At 42.2% G+C, this 15,568-nt stretch overlaps 2 protein-coding genes and 1 pseudogene across 8 annotated transcripts in view; all 3 read left to right on the plus strand.

The window, feature by feature from the left end:
• Positions 1-6,680, plus strand: part of engase (endo-beta-N-acetylglucosaminidase) — a 78,996-nt gene extending 72,316 nt beyond the window's left edge. Inside the window, exons 15-17 of one of the 5 annotated variants that reach the window (XR_009798865.1) lie at positions 2,384-2,504; positions 6,207-6,311; positions 6,403-6,679. The gene's annotated coding sequence lies outside the window, so the exon portion shown is untranslated. Of the gene's footprint in view, positions 1-2,383; positions 2,505-3,502; positions 3,723-6,206 lie in introns of those variants that run through there. The other 4 variants (XR_009798863.1, XR_009798864.1, XR_009798861.1 and 1 more) reach the window with 4 other exon arrangements.
• Positions 5,133-5,251, plus strand: LOC133515177 (5S ribosomal RNA; annotated as a pseudogene).
• A 666-nt stretch (positions 6,681-7,346) lies between the features above and the next one.
• LOC133514829 (serine/threonine-protein phosphatase 4 catalytic subunit B) overlaps positions 7,347-15,568 on the plus strand; it is a 47,247-nt gene continuing 39,025 nt past the window's right edge. Inside the window, exons 1-4 of one of the 3 annotated variants that reach the window (XM_061846831.1) lie at positions 7,347-7,808; positions 8,953-9,209; positions 15,249-15,300; positions 15,400-15,450. In XM_061846831.1, coding sequence (XP_061702815.1) covers positions 9,100-9,209; positions 15,249-15,300; positions 15,400-15,450 — 213 coding nt within the window. In that variant the 5' untranslated portion in view covers positions 7,347-7,808; positions 8,953-9,099. The remainder of the gene's footprint in view (positions 7,809-8,952; positions 9,210-15,248; positions 15,301-15,399; positions 15,451-15,568) is intronic. The other 2 variants (XM_061846832.1, XM_061846830.1) reach the window with 2 other exon arrangements.

A 15,568-nucleotide genomic window follows, 5' to 3' on the forward strand; every position in this document is an offset into this window, starting at 1 on the left:
GTGATTGGTGCCTCTCGTGGCGGAAATCTGCAAACCTGTTGGTCAACACCAACGGTCAGGGACGCTGTCAACTTTAAAGAGTTCTTTCAAGCATTTTTGGTCTGTGATACTCCTGAGGCTGCTGATGGGTACTGGCTGGCCAAGCAGAATGCAGCTTTGGTGATCTCTGAAGCAAAAACTCGGCCATAGGAGTTTGGTGAGACCATGGAGAAAGACTTCCAGACGGCTTTGAGGAAATTCTGGTCCACCATCCAGCATCTTAGGATGAGTAAGCAGTGGACCATTGACATGGTGTATAGTCAGGACGGGGCACTGCTGACATCGACATGACACACTGTGAGTTGGTGGGGAAAATCGAAGACCTTCTCAATTTCACTGACACGCCTTCCATTGAGAAAGCAGGATCTGCATTTTCTGAGGCAGACTCTCCTATCTCTAGCGTTGAGGTCACTGAGGTGGTTAAAAAGCTCCTCAGTGGCAAGGCCTTGTGGCGGATGAAATTCGGCCAGAGTTCCTAAAAGTTCTGGATGTTGTGGAACTGTCCTGGCTGATATGCCTCTGCACTATAGCATGGAGATCAGGGACAGTGCTTCTAGATTGGGAGACTGGGGTAGTGGTCTCCCTTTGTAAGAAGGGGGACCGGGGGGTGTGTTCCAACTACTGGAGAGGAGTCCGTTGGGAAGTCGAATCTTAAATTCAGAAGGAGCAATATGGTTTATGTCCTGCCCGTGGAACAGTGGACTAGCTCCACTCCCTCAGCAGGGTCCTCGAGGGTACATGAGTTCCCCTGGGGGTCCTTCAGGAGTATGGGGTACCCAACCCCCTGATATGGCTGTTTGGTCCTTGTCTGACCAGTGTCAGAAATTGGTCCGTATTGCCAGCAGTTAGTCGGACTTGTTTATGGTGAGAGTCAAACTCTTCCAAGCCTCCCCTTTGTCACTGACTCACAACTTTTATGGACAGAATTTTTCGGCGCAGCCAAGGTGTAGAGGGGATGTGGTTTGGTGCCCTCAGTTTTGCATCCCTGCATTTTGTAGAGGATGTGATTCTGTTGGCTTCAGCAAGCCGTGATCTGTCACTCTCACTGGAGCGGTCTGCAGCAGAGTGTGAAGTGGCTGGGATGAGAATCAGCACCTACAAATCTGAGACCATGGTCCTGTCGTAAAAAGGTGGTGTGCACATTCCTGGTCGGGGATGAGATCCTGCTCCAAGTGGAGGAGTTAAAGCATCTTGGGGTCATGAGTGAGAGAAGAATGGAATGGAAGATCAACTAGTGGATCGGTACAGCTCCTGCAGTGATGCAGTCTATCGTGGTAAAGAAAAAAAAGGACCTAATTTGAAAGGCGAAGCTCTCAATTTACCAGTCGATCTACGTTGCTACTCTTACCTATAGTCACGAGCTGTGTGTCATCACTGAAAGAACTAGCGGCCAAAATGAATTTTCTCCGTAGCGTGTCCTGGCTCTTACTTAGAGATAGGGTGAGTCGAGCTACAGCTCCTCTTCACTGAGAGCAGGCAGATGAGGTGGCTGGGTTCTCCCCAGTGACGTGTTACGGACGCATCCTACTGGAAAGTGACCCCAGGAATGACCCAGGACACGCTGAAGAGACTGTCTCTTGGTTGTGTGGGAAAGAAGTTGATGAAGACGCTGGGGAAAGGGATGTGTGGGTGCTACTGCCCCCGTAACCTGACCCAGATTAGTGATAGAAGATACACATATATTTACATATTCCCCCACCCCCCCCACACATATATATATATATATATATATATATATATATATGTATACGGTGGAGCATTGGGCACACAGTTCTCAGGACCAGGGTTCAAATTCCAGTCCCACCTGTGTGGAGTTTGCATCTTCTCCCCGTGCCAGCATGGGTTTTCTTCAGGCACTCCCAAATCTCAAATACATGCATTAATTGTTATTCTTCTTCTTTTCCTTTCGACTTATCCCCTTAGGGTTCGCCATAGCATGTCATCTTTTTCCATCTAAACCTATCGCGTGCATCTTTCTCTCGAACACCCACTGTCCTCATGTCTTCCCTCACAACATCCATCAACCTTTTCTTCGGTCTTCCTCTCGCTCTTTTGCCTGGCAGCTCTATCCTCAGCACCCTTCTACCAATATACTCACTCTCTCACCTCTGAACATGTCCAAACCATCTAAGTCTGCTCTCTCGAACCTTGTCTCCAAAACAACTAACAAAAAACTAATGAGCTCATTTCTAATCCTATCCAACCTGTTCACACCAAGCGAGAACCTCAGCATCTTCATTTACCTCCAGTTCTGCTTCCTGTTGTTTCTTCCGTGCCACCATCTCTAATCTGTACATCATGGCCAGCCTGACCACTGTTTTATAAACTTTGCCCTTCATCCTAGCGGAGACTCGGTGACCAGTGTTGTTTATTCCAAATAACACCATGAAGACGACCATGATGAAGATGCTATGATGTCTCTTCCAGACCTGTTCTCTGATCCAGAAGATTACAAGTGATTGGTGGTATATTTTCCTCCAAGTGTAACTATATTAGTTTTCATAAATATGATTCTGTAGAACAGACATGTCCAAAGTCCGGCCCTCGGGCCAATTGCGGCCCGTGGACAAATTTTTACCGGCCCGCGGCCTCTATCATGAAATCAATAATATGCGGCCCGCCAGCACTGTTGACCACAGTATAAAATACATGTGTACAAAAAGCTATTTTTCATTTCACCAGAAGATAGCAGTAGCCCTGTGGCCGCACTCTGGCCGCCGTGACCCTTGACATTGCGTGATCGTTTCAGCCCAGCCCATTTCTAACATGGCGTCTGTAAACAAAAAAAGGAAAGTTGACCGCGAGGGCCGCCGCTTCCAGGACAAATGGAAATTTGAGTATTTTTTCACTGAAATATGAAACAACTGTGTCTGCCTAATTTGCCAAGAGACTGTGGCTGTTTTCAAGGAATTCAACATCAAGAGGCACTACCAGACGAAACATGCTAGCTACGACAAGCTAACTGGGAACAAACGCGGTGAAAAAGTGAAGCAACTGGAAGCTGTTTTAACGGCACAGCAAAGCTTTTTCACAAGAGTCCGTGAGTCAAATGAAAATGCCACAAAGGCAAGCTACGAAGTGGCAACGCTGATTGCAAAGCACTGCAAACCTTTCACTGAGGGTGAATTTATTAAAGACCGTGTAATGAAAATGGTTGAGAAAATTTGTCCCGCGAAGAAGCAAGAGTTTGCCAATATTTGCCTGGCTCGTAATACTGTGGTACGGAGAATTGAAGACGTTTCATTAGATATTAAGAGACAGTTAGAGGCAAAAGGAACTGAGTTTGACTTTTTCTCGTTAGCGTGCGATGAAAGCACGGATGCGTCCGACACCGCTCAGTTACTGATCTTTTTAAGAGGAGTGGACAATGACATGAACGTGAGTGAAGAGCTTCTGGACCTCCAGAGTCTGAAGGGCCAAACAAGAGGAACGGATTTATTTGTTTCTGTTTGTTCCACCGTAGATGACATGAAACTACAGTGGAATAAAGTCACCGGGATTATTACGGACGGCGCACCTGCCATGGCTGGCGAGCGGAGTGGATTATCAAGCCTTGTCTGTAACAAAGTCAGCGAAGAAGGAGGCAGCGCTATTAAACTCCACTGTATTATTCATCAAGAAGTTCTCTGTGCCAAATATATGAAATATGATAATGTTATGAAACCGGTGATAAAGACTATTAATTATATTCGCTCCAAAGCGCTGTGCGCTGCCAGCCAGTTTCAACAGTTTCTTCTCGACATCCAGGCTGAATACGGAGATGTTTTGTATCACACCGACGTAAGGTGGCTCAGTCGGGGGTCTGCGCTGCAGCGCTTCTTCTCTCTCAGGGAGGAAATTGGACAATTCTTGACTAAAAAGGGACAACCCATGCCACAATTAAATGATCCTGTTTGGCTGGCTGATTTGGGATTTTTAGTTGACATAACGCGACATCTGAATGCGCTGAACACAAGCCTTCAAGGGCAAAATGCAGTGGTAAGCCAACTGTATTCACACATCAAAGCCTTTCGGACCAAGCTGCTACTTTTCCAAAGACACCTGTCACAGGCGCAGCCCAATACCGCACATTTCCCGTCGCTGCAGGAAATTGTGACCAGTTTCCCACAGATCAATATCAGTGCGCAAATGACAAAGTATGCAGCAGACATCTCATCTCTGGCTGAGGAGTTTCAGCAGCGCTTTCGGGACTTTGCAGCTATTGAAAAGGAGATCACGCTTTTTTCCTCTCTCTTTCTCCGTGGACCCTGATGACGCTCCAGACCACCTGCAACTGGAGCTCATTGAGCTGCAGTGTGACGCCGAGCATCGCAGTCGGCACCAACAGCTCCCTCTTGTCAACTTCTACCGCCAGCTGGATGAAGGCAGGTTCCAAGCAATTCGGACATTTGCTAAGAAAATGCTGAGCTTGTTTGGCTCCACATACATGTGCGAGAAGACATTCTCCGTTATGAACATTAACAGAGCCGCATGAGGACGAGACTGAGTGACTCTCACCTGCGTGACGTCTTGCGCATCAAAACCACTGCTCTTGAGCCAGACATGGACTACATACTGCAGTCAAGATCCCAGTATCACCCTTCACATTAGTGCAGGCAAGACCTTTGTTAAGTCCTCTGAGTTGAATAAATTCTTAAATCTCAGTTAATTAATTTTTTTGTGATGGTCAAAATCACAGTTTGAATATGCAGTGATCATTGTTTTGTTTTCAGCACTTTTCCTACAGTGAGCATATAATAGTGAATAATATGTAATGTTTCACATGAACTTAGATATCCTTTATAGTTTTCTTAATTTTTTGTGGTTTGTGATTTCGGTAAAAACCTAAATGTAAAAAAAAATGTAAAAGTAAAAGTATGCCATTTGTAATTAAATTAAAAAAAATCCCCAAAAGTTAATTTGTATTTAATGTTAATGGTTCAAAGAATGTCAGGCTAAATAGTCGGCCCCCACACATTTTCACCTTACCAAATCTGGCCCTCTTTGCAAAAAGTTTGGACACCCCTGCTGTAGAATAAGGCTGAAAGAGTTATCTATTAGCTGATGTGTGGATTTGAGCAAATTTAGGATAAACAGGAGCGTAGAAATAATTGGCTTACAGCCATGATACACAGAGAATGCCCGATCTCGTCAGATCTCAGAAGCTAAGCAGCTCTGGGCCTGGTTAGTACTTTGATGGGAGACCGCCTGGGAATACCGGGTACTGTAAACTTCTCTCCCCAGCTAAAATGCAGAGGGGTCCCATCAGGAAAGACATTCGGCATAAAACTGTGCCAAACAAATATGCGTTCATCTGAGATGACACACTATGGCAACCCCTAACAGGACAAGCCGAAAAGAAAATAAGAAGATAATGTAAAAATAATTGTAAATATAATTAATTAACTGCTCCTGCCTGCAATGAAGAATGGTTTGCTCTGCTCCAATCAAGTAACTTTTCCTGCATGCAATGAATACCTTGCTCTACTCAATTCAAGGTCCACTATCATGAAATGGATGAGTTTTAGTATATTAATGAAAAAAAACAGCAGCCAGTCTGGAGCCATCATTTTTTTCACCACAAAACATGTTTTTGACTTATATGGCTTTTTGTAACTCCTGCCATTGAAAATCCTCTCAAGGGATTTTTTTCGACAAGAAGCACGAAGTGATGTTGGAGGCAGGTGCGCGCACAAGTGGACTCATTTGTTTCCATTAGTTTTACTTGCAGGAAGATAGCGCATTGTTCCTTTGTGTTACCTAAAATGCCGGCTCGTTGTATTGCTGGATATTGATTGAACATTCGGGAGGATAGATTTACCCTTCATAAGTTTACAAGAGACCCAGTTCGTTATGAAAAATGGATTGCACGGTGCAAAGGACTAGATCTTCGTGGCTTCCAAATGACAGATGGGTGTGTATACAGCTACTTAAAAAAAAAAAAAAAAAGGTTTTGGGCGGACTACGTAACCCGTCTCTCATAATGTAACAAAAGATCCGCGTAAGTATGACAGGGGTGCTAAATGTGTCGATGTGGGCGTCGGGCGGTTTCCGCATCGGGCGCCATCCCAGTTTGACAATGAATGACACTTCCGTAACTTTGCGCATAGATGACGCGCTCTCCGCTCATATTTATTTTTTCGTATGGACATTGAAGTGAATCATTTTATATGTATTTTTCATTTCAGTATCTATTTTCGAATGTTTATAAGGATGACACTTGACCTTTAAGTTACTGTTCCTGCCTGCAATGAAGAATGCCTTGCTGTGCTCGAAATAAAGTGGTAGCAAATGTACGATAAACAGGGGTGAAATGTAGTAATAATTGTGAATATAATTATTATACATCTGCTTCCAATAAAGAAATGCTTTGCTCTGCTCTAGATAACGTGGCAGCCACCTAGCAGGAGATAGCACAAGAACAAAAACATCTAATCATCACAACTGTCAGAACCAGGGGCACCTGTTGTCTGTTAAAGAAATGATGACCACACATGTACTCAGCAATCTTCCACACACATGCATACACGCACACAAACAAACAAGTACACTTTGTTTCCAACTGTTTTGGTTGGCAATCTCCTTTTTGTAACATCCACGTAGATAAGGGGCGTTTTGAAACTAAATAAATAGAGGTGCTGAGGAGAGGATAATAAGAGCGTGCAGTGGTGAATTGTACGAGACAGTTCCTCTCCTCTCTCCTCACAAGACTTGAACTGGTGTGTGTGCTTCCTTTTTGTACAGTTTAATGAATTTCTAATCGGTAAACCTGACAACATGCATTAAATGGAGACTCTAAATTTCCAAGAGATGTGATTGTGCCCTGCGATTGGCTGGCAACCACTTCAGTGCGTACCCTGCCTCCTGCCTGATGACCGCTGGGATTGGCTCCAGCAATCCTGCAACCCTTGTAAGGATAAGTGACTCAGAAAATGGATCTTATCCTCTGATTGGTCAATGGATTGCTTGAGCCTGCCCCAGTTATCTGTGAGGTGAGAGGCTGGGCTCACTCTGTACTAGTCGCCAGCCAAGCGCAGGGCACATTTAAATACAATTCTTCAGACTTACATTCACACCTATTGGTAATTTAGAGTTCAATCAACCTATTCAGAATGTTTTTGGTATGTGGGAGTACACGGAGAAAACAGGCACAGTGTCAAAAGGTTCGCGACATGGTGGTGCTGATGTAAAGTTTTGGCCTCACAGTTCCGAGGTCCAAGGTTCAATTCCTACCCCACCTATGTGGAGTTTGCATTTTCTCCCCGTGCCTGCATGAGTTTTCTCCAGGTACTCCGGTTTCCTCCCACATCCCCAAAATATGCACCATTAGTTGGACACTCTAAATTGCCCCTCTGTGTGATTGTGAGTGTGACTATTGTCTGTCTCCATGTCCCCTGGAATTGGCTGGCAACCAGTTCAAGGTGAACCCTGCCTCCTGCCCAATGACAGCTGGGATAGGCTCCAGCACTCCCCCGACCCTTGTGAGGCTAAGCGGTTAAGAAAATAGAGTGGGTGTCAAAAGGTCTGACTAATTTAAAAAAAAAAAAAATTTTTTTTTGACTGTTATAAAACGTCCTGCTTCCCACTCCGAGTCGAAAGATAGCAATAATGCACTGTTTGCTCACTGCCAAAGTTAAAAAAAAATAGAAGGGAGTGAGCCGGCAGTGACGAAACAAATGGGAACAGAGCGATTGAGGGACTCGTTTATGAAGAAGGAAAAAAAAAAACATCTCAGCGTTGTTAGACGTACTGGAATTTGTTTTTCTTCCCCGCCTTCCATCGTTTCTCAAGTGAGTCGTTACATGTTGTTTGTAGAATTTCCCGATTGTTAATCTGCCAATGCCGTTTGAATTATTTCGAGAGGTAGCGGTGTATATTGTCGCACGCTAAATTGTGTTGGGTCGATAAACTTCGCAATTTCGTGTTTCATTATATGTCGTCCAACCATATATCGATTTTCAAAAGCTCACGCACTACATATAGGGTTTAAAAGGATCTGATAATGGACGTGGTAGTAGTGAAATAACATGCTACTGCTAACCACTTGGTGTAGGCCTCGCCCCTGAGGGCCGTCAAACGTTCTCAATAAGAAGGGCTGCAAATTTTCAAATTACACGAGACCTTCCAGATTAAATTGATCGAATTAAGATCTTTTTTTTCTGTGACATTTTAAATTTATGGCTTTTTATAGCCAGTCAAAATGAACCATTTATGGTAACTTTCTTGATGCAAAATCAATGGGGGCTACGGATTTACGTGCCTATTTCGCAATAGGTGCCATGTATTGTAAAAAAGGTCAACAAGGAACAAACACTTGATGCATTGGTAATAGTAAGGAATAAATACAGCACATAAAAGCATTTGTAGTCAAAAGTCATGTCAAGAATTCTGTCAACCAAATTACATAAAATTTGACAACCATAGACAAATCATAATAGAATACAAACTTGAGAAAAAAACAGTTAACTATAGTTTTGAGGTGTGTTTGTGGACTCTAAATTTGGGAAATGTTTTTTGAGACATAATGATAATGTGTGATTGGGTTTTTGAGGCATTTTCTAGTCATGATTAAAGCACGGACTCTTGTGCTTTATCCTCGTTAGTTGCGTGGTGATGGTGTTTAAGCGAAAAAACTCAAATATGGTAATAAAAAAAAAAAAACGGAAGACATCACGCCTCACCAGCTCTTAAAATGTGCAATCATGAGTATAGCTTGTTGAGGGAAATGACCACTTAATAGACTATGCTGTGGATAAAAGATGTTTGATTTAGTGTAGAAGAACAAAATATATAATTGGTTAAACATTTGTTAGGGAAGCTTGGTGTGCTACATGTGATGTAAAATTGTAAATAATGCCGTTTAATGTTTTTGTGTTGTTTTTAATATGTATATCATTAATAGTTTAATTTTTCTCATCCCACCAATATAAACAGAGTGTCTTCTTGTGAGCATCTGACTGGAAACCATCAAATATTGACTGCCCCAAAGCAAAGGGATTGCCTTCTCCACGACCACTGAATCAAAGAGCTTGGTACTAGTTAACCCTCGTGTGTGATAATAGAAAGTGAGCAGCTTTCCCTATGTGTGTGACGATGGGCGACATCAGCGACTTGGACCGACAGATTGAACAGCTCAGACGCTGTGAACTTATTAAGGAAAATGAAGTGAAAGCACTTTGTGCTAAAGCCAGGTAACACTCATATCAACAAAACATGAGCAAATAGAAATTTTTTTGCTGGAACTATACAGTTTTAATAAATGGAACAACAGCTGCTTTAATAATCTGTTTTCACAATGTTTACATTTCATCATATAATTGCGTATTTGTCTCACGTTAAATATAACCTTTTAATAGTTTCTACTAAATAACAGCAAAACGTCATCATTAGGTTGAATGTGCTGTTTGGTAACACTTCATGAACCACACTAAACATTGACCAGAGTAAGCAACGTAAACAATTGTTTCAGGAGAATGTAAGAGAATTAGAGACAAGCAACTTAACAGTAAAAGGCTATAAGACCACCTCTGTGGTCACAAGAACAGCAAGCTGCCTCTTGATGGTTTTGGGTCAACAGTTGTCACCAGCCTCACTTGCAAGATCAAGTTACAGCAATGTCAGATCACACCATACATCGTCATTTGAGCTCAAGTAGACCACAGGGGGACAGCCATGGTGGACACATTTTAAAAAATAAATTATAGGAAAGCAAAACTGGAATTTGCCAATCTGAAAGTTGACAAGCCAAAAAGCTTCTGTGGATATGTCCAAAGGACAGATGAGACTAAACTGGAACTTTTGGCAAGGCACATGAGCACTACGTTCCCAGACACAAAAAGCATACACAGAAATGAACACATTCCTCAAGGAGAAGGATCTGGTATGTCATTGTTTCATCTTGCACAGTGTACCCCAAGGTCAATGCCTTTGTTTTTGTTGTATCCTGAAGACATTTGTCAGAGCAAAAAGATGAATGTGATACAAAACTTAAATTATTTTTTTGTTTTGTTGTATTTACACCTAGAATGTGTTAATCAACTCAGGACACAGGACTTTTCATTCAAGCCCACTCCAACTTTTCTATTGGAGCACTTGGTGGGTGTTTACAGTTGCTCAGTTGTTGCTTTTTAGATTGCTTAAACATTAGATGGTGTTTGATTTTGGCTTTGGTTTTCACCTGTGAAAACAAAATTTGCTGTTAAGCAAAAATAAAGAACAGAGAGCCTTCTATGGTTAAAAAAAAAAAAAAAACATTTTGAAGCTGAGAGAAATGAGAAAATCGCTCAGAGATCTTGCATAAACCAGGGGTGCTCAATGCATCGAACGGTCAATTGCAAGGCGTTTGGGGTTGATCATTTGACCGCATGCCCAAAAAAAAATGTCAGCCTATCATCCAACTCCTCGCTTGATTCAGGTGTGCCCAATACTATGACTGGACGAGTCGATTACGTGAGTCACTTTGCTCAATCACACTGCACATGCGCATAAACAGGCACGTTCTAGCAAGATGGCCTCCTATTTACCGTCTGTCATTTGCTTTCTACATAGTAGTTACAGCAACATAGAGAGGTAGAAGCACGCAGGTGGATTATATTTTGCGCAGACGATGTAATCTGAAGGAGTCCACTGTAAGGTAGTGGTGGGAGAGACTAGCTTGACAGCATAAGATGGTGGTGTGTAGGATGACTCTGGTAGCGGGTAGGAAGACTAATAAGACAAAGGTAGAGGAGAGAATCTAGTGGTGGAAGTTGAGAAAGGAAGAATGTTGTGTGGCCTTTCGGAAAGAGGTGAAACAGCCTCTGGATGGACAGGAAGAGCTCCCAGAAGACTAGAATACTACTACCAAGGTGATCAGAGAGGCAGGCAGGAGAGAGTACTTGGGGTGTCTTCTGCAGGGTTCGCACGGGGCCCTAAAAACCCCTAAATTTTCGAAGGTGCATTTAGGGGCTCCTAAAAGTCCTTAAAATCTGCAAAAACCGGTCAAGCCCCTAAAAAGCCCTTAAATAAAAATAAAAAAAAATCAAAGGGAGGACCTCTACCTCCAAAATTCTCCCTAAAAAAGAAATTGTTTTATTTAAAAAAAATTGCGATCCGTGTGGCGCCCAAATCAGCCAGAAATTGTCAACGGAAGTCACCGTGCTGACAACTAGTCGCCATCTTGTCGATATTCCATTGTTTGTTTCCGTGAGTAGGCATTTCACTTCGTCATCGTTACGACGTAGCGTAGTTCTTCCATCGATCCAACTTGTATCACGGGGAAGTGCATTTTTCAAGAAGCTTGGGTTGAAAGTAAGGAGTTTGGGAGCTGGGTTCGTCGAGATCCAAAAGATCGGCACATCTTTTACTGCCATCTGTGCAAGCAGAGTTACCAGCTTGAAAAGATGGGCGTCAAAGCGCTGGAGTCGCACCGTAAAAACAGGAGACACGCTGATTTGGCGAAGACTCTCTCATCTTCCGTTGGTATGAATCTGTTTCTAAAATATCAAGATAGTGAAGCATCAACTTCAGGCAGTGGTACTAGCAGTGCATGCCCACTAGGGATCGCAAAAAAAACGCTTACTTTCATAACCGGTTTTAACCGAACAGCTATAGCAAAAACCCTTTGTGTTTACATAATTCACCCGCGGGACCTCGAGTTGGGGTGCGGGGTTCTGGACGGACTGTTTTTGTTGTTGCTCTTCCGGAGTGACGAGTTCACAGAGTTCCTTCCCCCTGTTATACGAGTAGTGTTTTGATGTCTGCCAATAAAACAAATTTACTCCCATACTTTGGAGCATTTCCTCGATGCCATGTTTGATGTTTCTTTGATTTAACTGAATGTTCTTTTGAGTCCAACTTTACTCTAACAGCGAAACTTGAAAAAAGTGGAAATGATGTTGAAAAAATAGCGCAATGTGGAGTACCGGAACCGGAAGAAATTATTGGAAATTTTAACCCATTTCAAAAGTCCGATTACGGTTTCGGTTTTAAAAAAAACGAAAACCAGTTATAACCGGTTATTTGTAGCCGGTTGCGATCCCTAATCCCTACAGTTGTCCAGCCAGAAGTCAGGCTTTATGAACGTTGTTCAATACACGAAGACGGACTCGTTAAAGGCAGAGATTGTGTGGACTTTAAAAGTGATCTGCAGCCATTCCAGTTACAAATCTTGTGAAAATAATTCGAAAGTGTTTGCAGTCATGTTCCCAGACAGTGACATTGCTAAAAACTACCACTGTGGGGAAAGAAAGACTTCGTACCTGGCTACATTTGGCATCGCTGCCCACTTTTCATCTCTACTGCCTCAAAGCCAAAAAAGCCAGAATAGAGACTGACATATTAACGCTTATTGAGAAGGCTGACAGGCTGTGTGAGGAGGCAGAAGAAAAGAGGAATCTGAGGTTTATCACTGAGGCCAATGCACTCAGAGGCAGAGCAAAGGACAAGAGAGCCACTTTGGCACCTCTGCAGCAACAAATAGAGGAGGCACTGTGTAGGCTCAAGGAGCTAGAGTAGGGGTGCTGAAACAGACATCCATAGAAGACATTTGTGTATATAGTTGCAATTGTAGTTAGAATCTGTTTTTCTGTACTATTATGTGAAGACGTTGACAATGGTCATATCAATGAGAACTACCACAAGGGGCGACAGGTGATCACTGTCAGTTACTGAGATACTGGATCATTTGATGAACCAAGAACGGTTGATGGCACCATTGGGTGAGTCTTTTTTCCTTACTCTTGATTTCCCACGATGGCCCTAAATTTTTCGTGTTGGCCCTAAATTTTTTCCGTGTCAGGCCTAAATTATTTGTGTCAGCCCCTAAGAATGCCCTTAAAAAGCCCTTACATTTTTTTGGTCAGACTGAGTACGAACCCTGTAATCTGGTATGAAAGGGGAGAAGGAGACTTGGTGGTGGAACTCCAAAATACAGGAAGTCATCCAAGGAAAGAGATTAGCGAAGAAGAAGTGGGACACTGAGAGGACTCAGGAGAGGCGAAAGGAATACATTGAGATGCGACGTAGGGCAAAAGTGTAGTAGCGGTGAAGGCTACAGAAGAGGCATATGACATGTACACCAGGGTGAATATGAAAGAAGGAGAAAAGGATCTCTAGAGGTTGGCCAGACAGAGGGATAGAGATGGGAAATATGTGCAGCAAGAAAAGGTTATTAAGGATAGCAATGGAAATATGTTGACTGGTGCCAGGTGTGTGCTAAGTAGATGGAAAGAATACTTTGAGAATTTGATGAATGAAGAAAAGGAAAGACAAGCATTAAAAGAAATTGAACCCTCATCCACTAACTTTTAATGTGCAGTCCAATTCCTGTTACTTTCGACAAAGTCGTTAAGTTTGCCCATGGCCATTTGAATGATACGGAGAAATCATGGGAGAAGGTTATGTGGTCAGATAAAACCAAAATATAGCATTTTTGTCTCAATTCCACTCATGTTTGGAGGAAGAAGAAATGGGGGTGGGGGGACATGAGGGTGTACTACTATACCAAATATTAACATTGATTATCACAGATGTTTAAATACTTATTTCCATCAGTAACATACAAATAAATTAATAAAGCATAATAAAGCAACATTGTGATTTTTTTTCATTTTTTAATTTATTTTTTTCCCCCTCACACTGGACATGTATCTACGATAAAAATATCCCAACCCATCCATAATTTCAAATTACAGGAACTTGCAAAATTGAAGCCTGTTCAAAAACTTAATTTACCTCATTGTAAGTAAGGTCATGTGTGCAGTAAAATGTCTCATTTAAAACCAGCCATTTTCTGAGCCACTTATCCTTATAATAATGATCGCAAGAGTGCTGGAGCCAATCCGAGCTATCATCGGGCAGGTGGTGGGGTACACCCTGAACTGGTTGCCAGCCAATCCCAGGGCACATAGAAACAACCATTCACAATCACACTGAAGGGCAACCTAGATTATTAGGAATTGAATTATTTTGAATTTAATATATATATTTTTAAACGAAACAAAACATCTGTGTTCAGAAATTCTGCTGTCTTACTAAATAGCCCACTTTACACAGGGCACAAAGAAAAGAAATCAAGAAGTTAACATAAGTTGCTCTTCTTTTGTTTTGAAGTAATTGAGTAACAGAACGAAGCATTTGGTCCCAGATCCACCGATATTTTTGATAAATTGCAGAAACAGAAAATCCAACTAAGATGAATTCAATAATTTTTGTGATGTGGGGAAAAATATTTTATTACATATAGTATATTTAAAGTCATCCCTATAAACATTCTAACATAGATATTGTAATGAAAAATAAATATAACAGTATTCACTTCAATGTCTATACAAAAAAATAAATGTGAGCGGATTGTGGGTCATCCATGCGCAAAGTTGTGCAATTGAGTGTCCCTCGACATCCAAGTGGTCGCCATATTGGTCGCATCCTCTGTCCTTGACGTCATCGTCACTTCCGTCGTTGAAAACGCGCAGTGCCTGCTACTATGGAAGCCGAACAACAGAGATATTCGGATTGTTCCGGCGCCCCTTCTGACACCCGAAGCTCTTTTCGAAAACAACAACACCACACAACTGAGTGAAGTTACCATGGCAATATTACACTATTGTTTCGAGCCATATTAAGATGATATGTGATCACGGCTAAACCGCATCCCCGTCCCATCCACTTCCGCGGCTATGACAGAGCCGAGCGGTGCTGCTTTAGGGAGGGTGTTCACAGACGCCGCAGTACTGAGCAACACATTCGAGCAATGTCCAGCAATGAATTGAGCTGGCATTTTGGCTAACACGAAGGAACAACGAGCTACCTTCTCGGAGGTAAAACTAATGGAAACAAATGAGTCCACTAGGGGGCGCCACTGTCCTTTACGTGACTTCCTGCTTCTCGAAAACAAATCCCTCGAGAGCATTTTTGTGGCGGGGGTTACAAAAAGCTGTATACGTCAAAATCATGTATTGTGGTGAAAAAACACATGGGACCATATTGGCTGTGGGTTTTTCATTAATAATATACCAAAAATCATCAATTTCATGACAGTTGTACTTTGAGTACAAAATTATTTGAGGTGTTGAACTTGTTGAACTATTCCGGTATGAGTTATTTCCCTCCATATTTGAGCATCAGGCCAATATAGCTTATTGCATCAGTTTGGATATTTCTGCTTATGTTTTGATACTGCCTACCCATCACCCAGTTTCAACTTTCAGTTGAACCCACGTGAATTTCTTGCTTTCATTGTGTTGTCACAGAGAGATTCTGGTTGAGGAAAGCAATGTCCAGAGAGTTGACTCTCCTGTAACAGTAAGTCTTTTTTTTTTTTTTTTTTTCTGTTTCTGTTGTTGGCTATTAGTTACAACTGAAAATCGTACTCTTATGTGACCGTGAATCTCTATTTTACAGGTCTGTGGAGATATACATGGTCAGTTCTATGACTTGAAGGAGCTTTTTCGAGTAAGTTATCTTATAGATGAATAATGGCATATTGACACAATTTTTGCTGGTCTGGCTCAAATCACCGCAAAAATGGTTTTGAAATGAAAGAAATTAGATTTGCTTTCAACTGAAGACT

Source organism: Syngnathoides biaculeatus, chromosome 16, assembly GCF_019802595.1.
Source record: "Syngnathoides biaculeatus isolate LvHL_M chromosome 16, ASM1980259v1, whole genome shotgun sequence".
NCBI classification, from domain to species: domain Eukaryota; kingdom Metazoa; phylum Chordata; class Actinopteri; order Syngnathiformes; family Syngnathidae; genus Syngnathoides; species Syngnathoides biaculeatus.